Below are 15,726 nucleotides of genomic sequence, written 5' to 3' on the forward strand. Positions count from 1 at the left end.
TATGAAATGCATATTTTAGGTGTCTCCTGCTAAATCTTAAAGTACTTTTTTTTCAGTTTGACACTACAGCTACAGCAGTTATCTTGACGAGGTTAAGTACAAGAGAGAAATATGTACAGCTGTTAAATGGTGCAGATACAATAGAAAGCAGGTAACCAAGTAATTTTGCCACAAGCATACTGCTGGATAGAACCAACAGAATGTATTTTCTTGTTCTTTTGGCTTATCATCCCACGGATTATAAAAAAACAGGTTTATGGGGAAATCATATAGAGGTACACCAGAGGTGGAAACTTCATTTTATCTATTCAGTGACTGAGAGAATACTAATCAACAAGAAAAGCAAACAATATTTAGATAGTGCAAAAAAGAAATCACAGAAGCTTTCTTGTAGTATTTTTTTTTTTAAAGAATCAGTTTTTAATTGAGAAAAATAAATTCTGTAATTTGGGCATCTATCCTGTAAATTTAAAACATCATAGATATCTACCAAACACTCCAATCCTGAGCCCATTCCCTTTCCAGTAGTCCAAGAAAAAAAGATGAACTTTGCAGTGTTCCCATATGTGATGGGGTATACCTACCCCACACTGGGATAGAGGGGATTAACCCCAGGCTCTGGGCCAAGGAAGCTGCACCCTGTCATCCCTGCTGGGCATGCTCCAACTGGAATCGCAGTATAAGAGGGAGCAGTTCCACTCAGTCTGGGCCGACTGAGGAGGAGAGCAGATGTGTGCTGCAGGCTCCTGTCAGGAAGCTGCTGGAGCCCCAGGCTGCAGAGGCTGACTGCGCTGAAGCCACTGCAGACACCCAGTTGACCGCCGAGGATGACAGAAAAGAGTTTGCTGATGCTGGGAGGCTACCAATGCTGGAAGTGAGGGTAGGAAGCGATGCAGGGAATGGAATGGCTGCAGAGAGAGACCGAGCCTGAACACAGGAGAATCGGTTCCTCGGGGCCCTGGGTTGGGACCCAGTGGAGTAGGTTGGGCCTGAGTCCCCTTATCCTGCACCATACCCACCACTCGATGAGGTCACCGCTCGAAGGAGCGAGCTGTACTGCCTTGAATCCAAGGGCAGCTGCTTAGACTCTGGCCTCTGGGCCACACTGCCTTGAACCAAATGGCAGCTTTTTAGATTCTGGCTAGTGAGCCTTGCTGTCCTAAATCCTGGGACAGCCCAACTGACTCTGGCCATTGGACCATACCGCCCTGAGAAGAAGGGCAGCTATTTAGACTTTGGCCACTGGGCCTTGCTGTCCTGAACCTCGGGACCGCGTGACTGACTCTGGCAATTGGACCATATTATACTGAGAAGGACAGCTATTTAGACTTTGGCCACTAGGCCTTACTATCCTGAACCCTGGGGTAGCCCTACTGACCCTAGCTATTGGGCCATGCTGCCCTGGGAAAAGGGCTGCTATTTAGACTTCTGGCACTAGGCCTTATGGTCCTGAAGCCCAGGCGTGCCCTGGTGACTTGGGCTACAGGGCCATACCACCCTAAGGAGCTGATGGGTTATACCAACACCATAACACTGACATAAATACTGCTGCCTATTGTCTCAGTGGATGTGTGAGATGCTTCACAGTTACTTCAGTTACTGTCAGCAGCTTAATGTTAGAGGTGAGTTCTTCTCACCAGTTCTTTTGGTATATAAATTCTGTTGATTTCAAGTGATTAGTCTTGTTCCTAATACCTATGATGTTCCCATTCTAGCGTCCTGGTTTTGTGTGGGGTAAGGAGGTTCTTAAATTATCCCTGTTTTGGAATGTCTGCCTGTAGATACGTAGATCCCTGCTAAAGTATAAGTCATGTTCCTTGAAAACAGCAGTATGACACTGAATGAGTTTCTGGGTTTGGAGATTGAGCTCCATGTATTTTTCATCAGCTGGAATACTACCCATACCTGATACCTACAAAAGAGAATTAGGTCTATAGTTCTGTCTTAAACATATCAAAGGAAATTGGTTGTAGATATGTGGTGATAGTATTCAAAAAACCAAGAATAGAACATAGAAAGCTCCCAGGCCATGTCTTTGAAGTTTGACACAAGAGAGATTCAGGAAACGCTAGCCTATAATGCTCAATTGATGGAAGGCCTACAGGGAGTGAGAGACATTTAAAAATAAGAACATTCAGACTTACAGTGGAATTTAAATTTAAATGCTAAAATTGAAAATCTTATAAGCTAAATCTTGTTAAGACTTAAACTTTGATATTTCCCAAAGTATCAAGAATATAATGCAACATGTAAATATAGATAGTTTTGTTTCCTGGATGCCAGTGATGTCCAACAGCCAACACCAAAAATCTCTGTTTCTTTTGCTAACTGGAGCCCATTCCATAACAAACAACTTGAATTCTTCATCATTTAAGTATTTTTTACCTTTTTATACTGAGTACAATAAAAAGCAGCAGCAGTAGGTGGACTATTTATGGTAAAATATAATTTAATATTGTTTGTAAAAAATGTTGATTAACATTTACTTAATTTAATTATATTTCTAATTGATTTACCTTTTGTTCCTTACTAGTTTGCACAAACATCTTGTTGAGCATTTAAATGCAGAAATAGTGTTGCACACTATCACGGATGTGAAAATAGCTTTGGAATGGATACGATCAACTTTCCTATACATCAGAGTTTTGAAAAATCCAGTTCATTATGGTTTGTTGCTTTTAAATTGACTAGAATATGATACTGGATTATATGTCATGTCTAAGATAAAGTAGGTTACAGTAAACTACCTGCATTTTTGGCAAGTAATTTTCTGTTAGTGAGAAATGATAAAAAAGATTAGTGTTACTTGTTTTCTCTTGTCTTTTATGGACTGTCATTTCAATAGGGATTGAAGACAATGAAGTTGTTAAAGGTGACCTGGAACATCTTTAGGAAAAAGCATTTCAACCGTGTTAACATAATTAGCAGGCATTTCAACATATTTTAAACTTGTACTACTTTTTCATAGGCTGCAAAATTTCAGCCTATGATTACCAACTTCCCACTGTGTTGAGGCATCACAGCACACACAAAGCTGGTGGCATATTACCATTACTTTTCAGCTCTGAGTATTGAGTGTGCCTCCAAGGAAAAGGTAAATCAACTTTTATTTAATATTGAGTGGTTTTTCTTTTTAATATCCTTATTTTATAGAAGATAAAATGAGGATATTAAAATTCAGAAAACTGCTTCATATTGAATAAAAACAGATCTATCTTTTTCCCCCAAAGGCAGATTTTCTGCTTCAGCACTGATCGTACAGGCTGCTGACCCAATCAGCATAAGGCATTCTGTGGTGCTCAGCAAAATGGGATGTCTATGATTGTGATTGTGGAACAGTTGCTTTGTGGCACTGAAAAAGAAAATAAATAATTGGTAAATTTAAATCTTTTTGGTTGACATGTTCTCAAGTGATAAGTGTTTGGACATTCAGCAGCTGTTAGTAAGGTACTCCTGACTCCTTTATACATATATATATGTCTGTTTACACTTTAGGATATTGTTAATATCATTGTACTATTATGTGAAAAGCTATATAAAAATAATACGAAGATTACAATCTCCTGCAAAACCAAGGCCATTATTAGTTAAGGCTATTACAGTAGATGCCTGTCTCATTGGCACTATCATAATCCAAATAAATTATGTTCACCCAGATTTCAGTGTTTTGTTTCCTAGTTTGGTAGGAAATGGAAACATCACATAAGAAATGCTCTTAACGTTTTGGGAGGAGGGAAATGAGGAAAGCTGCATATTGTTGTAGGAAATTTTTGCTAGGAAATTCTAGCTAGGAAATTTTTTGCTAGGAAGCTGTGTCGATGACTTTGAGGAACCCTTGCTCTTGTTTATGGCCGATGACTTCAGACATTTTCAAGACTTATTCTGCAGGATTGCAGATCCCCTGCAGATTCCTTTGGAGGAAGTCAAGGATTAGCATCATAAGCTGCTTGATATCCTCCACACATCCTCTTCCTTCAAGATTGTACTACTGATCAATGAAGCTCTTCTAGACTCTGCAAAAGGGCTCTGGCAGACCCGAGCATCCATCCCTCCGACTTGCAAACCTGCCGACAAAAAGTACTACCTTCCAGCAAATGATGCTGAATTTCTATTCTTGCACCCTACCCCAAATTCTCTGGTGGTCAATTTGGTGCAAGAGAGAGGGGCCGTCAATACTAACCCCATGCTAGTCATCCAGACAGGGATTGGAAATGACTAACTTATTTGGACACAAGGCATATTCATCAGCTGTGCTCCAGTTTTGAATACCTACGAGGCTCTGATGGCTAGCTACTTAAACTACTCCAAATTGGAGGATTTCTGTCATGACTTCCTAGAGACCAAGAAAGAGCAATTCCAGTCCCTAATATTGGAAGGACACCTTCTAGCCCGTATAGCCCTACAAGCCTTGTTAGACTCTGTAGACACTGCTGCCTGATCCATTGCAACTGCTGTAGTCATGAGGCATGCATCATGGCTCCACCTCTCAGGTTTTCCTAATGAGGTACAAACCATTGTGGAAGACTTAACTTTTGAGGGCCGAAAACTATTCTTGGAGCACACAGACGATTCCCTACACTCCTGTAAAGACTCCCTAGCTACCCTCCAAACTCTCGGCATTTACACGCCTGTGCCGAAGAGACATCCAGGAAAGTACCACCTCCCCCCTTACTCTTGATCACCGCAATATACTTCTCAACGGTACTATGACACCCAGGGCTGAAAACAAAGCCCTCCCTCCAAGTGTAAACAACCTACTCCTCAGGGGGTTACCTCTCACACCCCTCCACTGAAGCAACAATTTTGAAAGGCCTCGAGGCCCCAAGAAGCGTCCCCCTCTTCCAGTCATTCCCACCATCTTTGAGGTCCCACCAGTTTGGTGATTGACAAGCTCTATTTCTCCCATCATGGAGACTAATCACCTCAGACAGGTGGGTTCTAGAGATAATTAAGGAAGGATACTCCATCCCCTTCATATCTGTCCCACCCTGCCACCACCCACTTCCTGTCCCTCTTCAGGGACCCCCTCACAAACCCATTCTAGGGGGAGAAATAAATCATCTTCTGCAACTGGAAGCCATAGAACTGGTCCCTTTCCAACACAGGGGACAGGGTTTCTACTCCCATTATTTCCTCATCCAGAAGAAATCTGGCAGCTGGCGACACATCCTGGACTTTCACAATCTAAACAAGTTCGTCAAATTGCAACACTTCAAGATGGCTACCTCTCCACTATTATCCCAGCACTGGAACAGGAGGACAGGTTCTCTGCCCGTGACCTCCAAGACACATACTTTTATATCGCAATACACTCTGCCCACAGACGATTTTTCCAATTCATCATGGGCAACAACCACTACCAGTACAAGGTACTGCCTTTCGGACTATCGACTGCCCCTTTGGTGTTCTCCAAGGTCCTGGCAGTAATCGCAGCCTACCTAAGGAAACAAGGCATCATCATCTTTCCATACTCGAACAACTGTCTCCTCAAGACCCCAGCTGAGACCGACATTCTCCGAGCCGTCTACAACAATGAACTTGTTTACAAAGCTAGGCCTCCTCATGAACCTAGAAAAGTCCACTTTAATGCCAGTACAACACCTGGAATTCATCGACACATAATTGGACACCATACAAGCCAGAGCCTTTCTACCGCCTCACAGATTCTTGGTCATACTAGATCTGATATCCAATGTGTGGGGTCTGCCCCCAGATCTCTGCCAGGACATGCCTCCAACTTCTAGGCCACATGGCAGAGGCCACTTTCATGATCAGGCATGCAAAACTACACATGTGATGTCTTCAGGCATGGCTCCATACAATATATCACCCCAACAAACACAGCCTCCACAAACTCTTATCCATGCAAATAAGAGTCAAGGACTCACTACTTTGGTGGACTCAGCCCTACAATGTCTGTGTTGGAGTTCGTTTCCTCCAACCACCACCGACCATGATTCTAACAACAGATTCCTCCCTAATCAGTTGTGTCCCCTAATCACACAGTGCAGGGCAGATGGTCGTTAACCAAATCCACTGTACACATCAACCTCCTAGAACTACGAGTGGTCCGCAATGCCTGACGACATTTCCTCCCTCTCCTTGAACGTCACACCATCAGAGTCATGACAAACAATCTCGCCTGTATGTTTTACATCAACAGGCAAGGCGGAGCATGTTCCTACTCTTTATGCTCAGAGGCACTCAAATTGTGGAACTGGTGTATCCAGCACAACATCACCATTTCAGCAGCATACCTCCCTGGATACCAGAATACCACTGCGGACACATTGAGCCAGAGATTCTTCCAGGATCACGAGTGGCAACTAGATATGCAAGCCCTTCAGCCCAACTACAATTGATGGGGATGTCCTATCATAGATCTTCTTGCTACACCGCAAAACACCCATTGCCCTCAATTCTGTTCCAGAGCAGGACTGGGACACGGATCGCTGGGAGATGCATTCTTTATCGCATAGAGTACACCACTCCTCTGTGCCTTCTCTCCATTTCCCCTCTTATTCCAGATACTTCACAATATACAGGAGGACCGAGCTCACATCATTCTTATAGCTCCAACTTGGCAACAACAGGTTTGGTATATTTATCTCCTTCACATGATAGAATGCCAACCGATCGCTCTGTGTCCAATACCACAGCTCCTTTCACAGGATGTATCCTCCATCCCAATCCAGAGATGCTCCCCTTCAAAGCCTGGCTCCTCCATTGTTCCAGGATTCAGAAATAACCTGTTTGGATGCAGTGAGATACTTTTGAGTGGCAGGCGTGACACAACTAGATGCACTGTTCCATTCGAATACACCATGATCAGCTTCAAAAATGGAACACTACATACTTTATGAGGACCACATCCTGAAAGAAATCTTTCCCAAACCCCACTTCTGGCCTTCAAACACCCATCCAACCTCATCAAGCTCATCATCAGAAGCAAGCTCCCCGCAGTCCAGGAAACACCATCTGAAAGCAGCGCCAGACCCTACCAGAACAACAGATGCAAAACCTGCAGTCGCATCTCCACGGCTGTGATGATCAATATTCCCCCAATACAACTTTCAAGATCAATTGGCTCTACACATAAGGGATATCTCAGTGGTTTGAGCATTGGCCTGCTAAACCCAGGGTTGTGAGTTCAATCCTTGAGGGGGCCACTTAGGGATCTGGGGCAAAAAATCAAGTACTTGGTCCTGCTAGTGAAGGCAGGGGGCTGGACTCAATGACCTTTTGGGGTCCTTTCTAGCTCTATGAGATAGGTATATCTCCATATATTTATTTTATTTATTTATTTATCACAATATGTGGTGTACCTGATCCAGTTTATCAAATGCCCCAACAACAACTATGTGAGTGAAACCAGCCAATCATAGATTCATAGATTCTAGGACTGGAAGGGACCTCGAGAGGTCATCGAGTCCAGTTCCCTGCCCGCATGGCAGGACCGAATACTGTCTAGACCATCCCTGATAGACATTTATCTAACCTACTCTTAAATATCTCCAGAGATGGAGATTCCACAACCTCCCTAGGCAATTTATTCCAGTGTTTAACCACCCTGACAGTTAGGAACTTTTTCCTAATGTCCAACCTAGACCTCCCTTGCTGCAGTTTAAGCCCATTGCTTCTTGCTCTATCCTTAGAGGCTAAGGTGAACAAGTTTTCTCCCTCCTCCTTATGACACCCTTTTAGATACCTGAAAACTGCTATCATGTCCCCTCTGTCTTCTCTTTTCCAAACTAAACAAACCCAATTCCTTCAACCTTCCTTCATAGGTCATGTTCTCAAGACCTTTAATCATTCTTGTTGCTCTTCTCTGGACCCTTTCCAATTTCTCCACATCTTTCTTGAAATGCGGTGCCCAGAACTGGACACAATACTCCAGCTGAGGCCTAACCAGAGCAGAGTAGAGCGGAAGAATGACTTCTCGTGTCTTGCTCACAACATACCTGTTAATACATCCCAGAATCACGTTTGCTTTTTTTGCAACAGCATCACACTGTTGACTCATATTTAGCTTGTGGTCCACTATAACCCCAAGATTCCTTTCTGCCGTACTCCTTCCTAGACAGTCTCTTCCCATTCTGTATGTGTGAAACTGATTTTTTTCTTCCTAAGTGGAGCACTTTGCATTTGTCTTTGTTAAACTTCATCCTGTTTAACTCAGACCATTTCTCCAATTTGTCCAGATCATTTTGAATTATGACCCTGTCCTCCAAAGCAGTTGCAATCCCTCCCAGTTTGGTATCATCCGCAAACTTAATAAGCGTACTTTCTATGCCAATATCTAAGTCGTTAATGAAGATATTGAACAGAGCCGGTCCCAAAACAGACCCCTGCGGAACCCCACTCGTTATGCCTTTCCAGCAGGATTGGGAACCATTAATAACAACTCTCTGAGTACGGTTATCCAGCCAGTTATGCACCCCCCTTATAGTAGCCCCATCTAAATTGTATTTGCCTAGTTTATCGATAAGAATATCATGCGAGACCGTATCAAATGCCTTACTAAAGTCTAGGTATACCACATCCACAGCTTCTCCCTTATCCACAAGACTCGTTATCCTATCAAAGAAAGCTATCAGATTGGTTTGACATGATTTGTTCTTTGGTCTTCCTCTTGCTTCTAATGTATTGATAAAAAGTCTTCTTGTTTCCCTTTATTCCCGTAGCTAGTTTGAGCTCATTTTGTGCCTTTGCCTTTCTAATCTTGCCCCTGCATTCCTGTGTAGTTTGCCTATATTCATCCTTTGTAATCTGTCCTAGTTTCCATTTTTTATATGACTTCTTTTTATTTTTTAGATCATGCAAGATCTCGTGGTTAAGCCAAGGTGGTCTTTTGCCACATTTTCTATCTTTCCTAACCAGCGGAATAGCTTGCTTTTGGGCCCTTAATAGTGTCCCTTTGAAAAACTGCCAACTCTCCTCAGTTGTTTTTCCCCTCAGTCTTGATTCCCATGGGACCTTACCTATCAGCTCTCTGAGCTTACCAAAATCTGCCTTCCTGAAATCCATTGTCTCTATTTTGCTGTTCTCCCTTCTACCCTTCCTTAGAATTGCAAACTCTATGATTTCATGATCACTTTCTCCCAAGCTGCCTTCTACTTTCAAATTCTCAATGAGTTCCTCCCTATTTGTTAAAATCAAGTCTAGAACAGCTTCCCCCTAGTAGCTTTTTCAACCTTCTGAAATAAAAAGTTGTCTGCAATGCAGTCCAAGAATTTGTTGGATAGTCTGTGCCCCGCTGTGTTATTTTCCCAACATATATCCGGATAGTTGAAGTCCCCCATCACCACCAAATCTTGGGCTTTGGATGATTTTGTTAGTTGTTTAAAAAAAGCCTCATCCACCTCTTCCACCTGGTTAGGTGGCCTGTAGTAGACTCCTAGCATGACATCACCCTTGTTTTTTACCCCTTTTAGCCTAACCCAGAGACTCTCAACACTTCCATCTCCTATGTCCATCTCTACCTCAGTCCAAGTGTGTACATTTTTAATATATAAGGCAACACCTCCTCCCTTTTCCCCCCGTCTATCCTTCCTGAGCAAGCTGTATCCATCCACACCAACATTCCAATCATGTGTATTATCCCACCAAGTTTCAGTGATGCCAACAATGTCATAGTTGTATTTATTTATTGGCACTTCCAGTTCTTCCTGCTTATTACCCATACTTCTCGCATTTGTATATAGGCATCTAAGATACTGGTTTGATCTTTCCTCCCAGTTTTGTCCTGACCCTCCTTTCTCTCTGCCAATATAGCCCACACTCCCTCTTGTTTCCGACCCATCTCCCAGGTCTCCATGTTCCCCACTTACCTGCGGGCTTTGCTCACCTGTCCCCGTCGAACCTAGTTTAAAGCCCTCCTCACTAGGTTAGCCAGTCTGTGTCCAAATAGGGTCTTTCCCCTCCTCGAAAGGTGAACGCCATCTCTGCCTAGCAGTCCTTCCTCAAATAGCATCCCATGGTCTAGGAAGCCAAAGCCCTCCTGGCGACACCATCTTCGCAGCCAGGCATTCACCTCCATGATGCATCTGTCTCTGCCCGGGCCCCTACCTTTGACAGGAAGAATTGAAGAGAATACCACCTGCGCTCCAAACTCCTTCACCCGTACTCCCAGAGCCCTGTAGTCACTCTTGATCCGCTCAGTGTCATACCGCGCAGTATCATTTGTGCCCACATGGATGAGTAGCATGGGGTAGTAGTCAGAGGGCTGGATAATCCTCGACAATGCCTCCGTAACGTCTCGGATACGGGCTCCCGGCAGGCAGCATACCTCCCGAGATGAAATGTCACTTTGCTCTCAAATGAACTCTCAAAGAAAAATTATAAAAGACAAAAACACCCTATCACATGTGAGCAAACACTTAAGTGAACACTCTGTATCTGACCCCTCAGGCCTCATCATCAAAGGAAACCTGCACAACACCTTCAAAAGATGAGCCTGAAAATTTTAATTCATAACTCTGCTGGACGCTAAAAATCATGGACTTAACAAAGGCATTGGTTTTATGGCTCATTACAATTTTTAATGCACTCTGCTGCCTACTAACCCCACTTTGTCCTAAAACTGGTGAGGTGTTCAGTGCCATCTTCATTTGAAGTGGTCTCCTACAACATTAATCTGAACAATCTGTCCAGCCTTGTATGTAGCTGTGACACTCTGGTTACCATTTCCTGACCTGAATAAGGAAGATCTCTGTGAAGCTCAAAAGCTTGTCCTCTCTACCAGCAGAAGTCGAGCCAATAAAATATATTATCTCATCCACCTTCTCTCTCATATCTAGGACCAACACAGTTACAACAACACTGCAAACTTAAAATGGATACTATTTCATATATATGCAGAAGTTGGTCCAATAAAAGATATTACCTCACCCACTTCGTGCCTCCATTTTAAGTGTCAATTAGTATGAAAGGTACAACCATTGTACTGAAATTGACATTTTTTACAGTCAGTAAATTGTTTTGGTAGACAGTAATGTTGAAAATTAAATGCATGATTGTATTAATTTAAAAGGCCTTTTTTCCTTTTCCTGCAGGTTTTTCGCCTGGACTAGACACAGTTGGAATTGAAGCAAAATTACAAGGTCAGTGCCTTTTCACCTTTCTGAGTACAACATGACATTTTGGGCCAGATACTTCCACCATATCTGAGTAGCTCCATTCATTTCCGTGGAACTACTGATGGAGCAAGATACTATTCAGTGTGATTAAGATTGGCTGAATCTAGCCTTTTGTGAATTGTTAAAGCAACACTATTACTTTCAAGTATCAGAGGGGTAGCCATGTTAGTCTGAATCTGTAAAAAGCGACAAAGAGTCCTGTAGCACCTTATAGACTAACAGACGTCTGTTAGTCTATAAGGTGCCACAGGACTCTTTGTCGCTTTTTACTATTACTTTCATTTAACTTACATGCTATTCCATATTGTAAATACTGGACTTTCCAAATATGATTCTTTTACGAAAAAACAGATTTCATAATATGGAGAAACAATAAATACTCCTCTTCCCAAGTTGTTGCCCACATGCACAGGTATACTGCTTCTTGTATATCCTACTCATAAATCAAATTTTGCATACAGTAAGAGTCATTTCATTTTGAATGCTTTTCATTTTCCTTCCTTTCCCTCCATTGATTTGTCATTTGATTTAATTTCTTTTCACATTCCTTCAAAATTTGCTCTACAGAAATTTAATATCAGATTTCCTCTTTCCACAAAACTTAAATACCTGCAGCTTGCCCAAAAGCAATTTAAAAACTGCATGCTTGATGCACATGGGGCAGCAGTAGTAGAGACTATGTGCGGGGGAACTTCATACTGCCTTGTATTATAGAAAACTTTGCATCAGGACTCATAACTCCCTGAGGAAGGTGGGAGGAGAATTTTGTACAGGTCGAGGGCATGGTATTTTATGGCCAGTGGGAGTGTATCCAGTGAGCTATAGGAGGGCCTTATATGCTATTCTTTCATGTTACCTATATTGGTGGCTGTGATCAGGGGCGGCTCTATGTTTTTTGCCGCCCCAAGCACGGCAGTCAGGTGGCCTTTGGCGGTGTTTCTGTGGGTGATCTGCCGGTCCCGCACCTTCGCTGTACCCGCCGCCGAATTGCCGCCAAAACTGCAGGACCAGTGGACCTCCCGCAGGCATGCCACCGAAGGCTGCCTGACTACCGCCCTCACGGCGACCGGCACGCCGCCCCCCACGGCTTGCTGCCCCAGGCACGCGCTTGCTGCGCTGGTGCCTGGAGCCGCCCCTGGTTGTGATTTGGCTATGTATACAGTCTGGCTGGTTTACACTGAGGATTCCATTCCCCAGGACCATGAGATTTTTGACATGGAGCAAAGCCCTTCAATGCATATTCTGCTCTATTGCTAAAGATTTAGCATTTATTGCTTGATTTATTCATTCTGTTTAGGTATGCCAGGAGAAATCTTACACATCTTGCAAGATTTGTATGCATAAAGTGCTCCATAACTTATTTAGTCATATCTCAAATCTATTTGATTTATTAGGTCTTCTAAGAATTATTTTGCTATGCTAAAGTTGTTCTAAGCTTGGTTATACATTTATTCATATAGCAAATAGATAAAGCAATGCCAAGAAGTAAGATAAAATAATTCAATCAAGCAATTAAGGGACCCCTTGTATGCTGTATTGTTAAAACGGACATGTAGCATCTGACTTTGCAAATACAAAAAGATCAATTATATTCTTCAGTTCTCAGTTTTTTATAGAATAGTCTTTAACTATTACTTAAAGAATTTTTAAGAAGACGATTTTGTTATGGCTTGAACATAAAATAATTATTTACTTTAAGGCTCTTTAAATATTAAAATTACTTCTCAATTTATGACAATACCATCAAATTTCCCAGATGAAACTCAACAGTTTAGGGGTCAGCCCCTCCCATCTTTAAATGATAAAAACAAATATGCTATGCTTTCTTTCATACTGTCTCCAATATAAGAATTATATGAAATGCAAAAAGGTATGGTAATAGAACATTACTTGCCAAGATTTTAACCGCACAAATCTGGAAATTCAACTTTATTATTCTAACAGATATTGTAACTCAGCCCTCTTGCACATATGCAGTATTTTGTAGTAATGTATATTCTGTTAATTATAATTATCTTTATATATATATATATATATGTGTATGTATATGTATATATATTGTGTGTATGCAATGTGGATGATTTGTGGTTGCTATGGGAACTACAACGTTGAGTTTCTTGACATATTTGCATTGAAAAATCTCAACATTGTATTAATGTCATTTTTGCACTTAATTTTCTTGGTTTCGAAAGAGATAAGAACAAAGGAAACACTTTGATCATCATCATCATTCAAATATCCACTGCTAGTGACTACATAGGTTTATCTGAATTTGTAACCATTGAAATAAATGCAGGCACAGTTACTATAATGTACATATACCATTAAAAACTCAATCACACGTGCATTTGAATAGCCATGCCTTGCTATGTCGTTAAAAATTAATGAAAATATTGTATTGTGTTGGATGATTACTAGTGGACTCTCAACCTTTTCAGAGCTTAAGCTGACATTTTAAACTTCTCACATCTAGTTTCTTTCACACTTTCTACAATTTTAAAGTGAGGTTGGTTGGTTGGTTTTCGTTGAATGTATAGTTGAGCTTGAGCCTGCCCCAGTGAATTTAGTAAGAATTTTTGCCACTGACTTCAATGGGAAAAGGATCGTGTGTTTAGGCCTTCTGTTGAGTTAAGTGGACTTACTCTGGCTTTACACTGATGTAACTTAGACCATAATCTTTTCCTTAGTATATACAAAAATATTGTATCTTTTTCCTGCATGTTCGAAAGATTAATTTCTCTTTTCAAACTCTGGACAGAATTGTGTTTGAAGAATTTGAATGATTTGTCATCTCTTGATTTGATCAAGATGGATGAAGAATTTAATTTCAAACCTACAGGTAACATTTACTTCATAATATAATTTAGACTATAGTATTGAAAACATATTTTTAAAATATTTTTATAAGGTTTAAACATTATTCTTGATATGCATTTATCATAAGACATACTAAGGGGCACAGCGATTGTGCAGTGAACAGAAAACCATTCAGGAGAAAGGTTGTGCTCAGGTACATCTGTGTACCTCCAGTGGAGTTCTACAGATGTAGCTGAGGGCAGAATTTGGCCCATAATGAACATATTCCGTATTCTATTATCTGAGCTGAATTTAATTTAGCAAATGATAGAAGTTGTATTCTTAGGACCATATACTGATCTGGATCCCTGTGCAAATCCTCCTATTAAATCACTGGAAATTCTGCTGCAGATCAAAAGATGGCCTGGTGACAGTGATCTATGTATAATAGTATAAGGAAAATAAAAATGCAGTTCTGTTGCTTAGAAGAAGCAAGTACCCTACACCTCTCTCTTTAAAAAATGCACTAAATATTTTTAATCTTCATCTACAGAGACTGGAAAACTAATGGCTTGGTACTATATTGCATTTGATACAGTGAAACAGTTTTCCACAATTAATGGAACAGAAACTTTATCTGAACTGGTAATATAATTTTCCTAAGAATATATATCTATATCTATATATACATCTGTAAGTTTAAAACAGAATTGAAGACAGTTTATATTGTTTTTCCTTACACCAAAGAATTATGAAGTTCAAGATATATAAGATGTATGCAGTATGATTTTTTTCAAGGGTTTTAGTCTCTGAGATCTTCCAATTGTCCCATCTTTTACTCTTCTCAGTTACGTAGCACTGAGTCATCTTACCCTTCTGAATGAAGGAATTCTGAAGCAATTCTGATTATATATAACATACTATATTGTCTTGTGCTGTTACTTCCATTATATCTTACTACTAACAACAATTGCATGAAAACAGGATCTGTTAAACAATGTTAAATTGTTACAGATCACAATGATATCCGGCTGCGTTGAATTTTCAGATGTCAAGTTAAGAATAAATGAGAAGAAAATATTGAACACTTTGAATAAAGACAAGAACAGGATAACTATCAGGTACAAAAAAATCAATGAATTAATGTTCAGAAAGAAAGTATAATTTTTAGTGAAAGTGAATAGCAAAAAATCAGTATGTTTTATTATACAGGTTTCCAATGGAAGGGAAGATAAAAACAAGAGAAATGAAAGTAAACTGGTAAATATTTTGTCTTATCTCATTGGCTTGAAAATTAAAAGCCCTGATCCAAACTCCTATTGACTTCATTGTGTGCAGGCTCATGCCTTTAGATGCCAAACAATGTTGCTTTTATCTTGAACTTGCCTTTGTTTTTCAATGGAGTCTTTGACTCTTGTTTATTATATTTTGTTTACTAATATTGTTTATATACTAAGAAATATTTCTTTTTCAGTCTTATTCAGGCTCAATTAGGATGCATTCCTATTCAAGACTTCACTTTGACACAAGATATAGGCAAAATTTTCAGGCATGGCATAAGAGTTACTAAATGTATGTTAAAATTTAATGCATTTTGATATATTTAATAATAAACTGTATTATATTATTAAATATATTTTTTCTTTTGTAGGGTTATCTGACTTTCTGGCATCACGTAAAAACAATTTCCCTGCATTATTAAACTCTTTGATTTTAGCTAAGTGTTTCAGGTGCAAACTGTGGGAAAACTCTCTGCATGTATCCAAACAGCTAGAAAAAATTGGTAGGTACC

General features: G+C 40.6%; 1 protein-coding gene across 1 annotated transcript in view; it reads left to right on the forward strand.

Annotated features, from left to right (window-relative positions):
* Nucleotides 1–15,726, forward strand: part of LOC112109879 (probable ATP-dependent DNA helicase HFM1) — an 84,624-nt gene that overhangs the window by 41,954 nt on the left and 26,944 nt on the right. Inside the window, exons 14-22 of the mRNA XM_024204599.2 lie at nt 57–151; nt 2,534–2,667; nt 11,055–11,102; nt 13,897–13,977; nt 14,488–14,579; nt 14,949–15,055; nt 15,147–15,194; nt 15,409–15,506; nt 15,586–15,717. Coding sequence (XP_024060367.2) covers nt 57–151; nt 2,534–2,667; nt 11,055–11,102; nt 13,897–13,977; nt 14,488–14,579; nt 14,949–15,055; nt 15,147–15,194; nt 15,409–15,506; nt 15,586–15,717 — 835 coding nt within the window. The remainder of the gene's footprint in view (nt 1–56; nt 152–2,533; nt 2,668–11,054; nt 11,103–13,896; nt 13,978–14,487; nt 14,580–14,948; nt 15,056–15,146; nt 15,195–15,408; nt 15,507–15,585; nt 15,718–15,726) is intronic.

This window comes from Terrapene carolina, unplaced genomic scaffold, assembly GCF_002925995.2.
Source record: "Terrapene carolina triunguis isolate 2854851 unplaced genomic scaffold, T_m_triunguis-2.0 Scaffold211, whole genome shotgun sequence".
Classification (NCBI taxonomy): domain Eukaryota; kingdom Metazoa; phylum Chordata; order Testudines; family Emydidae; genus Terrapene; species Terrapene triunguis.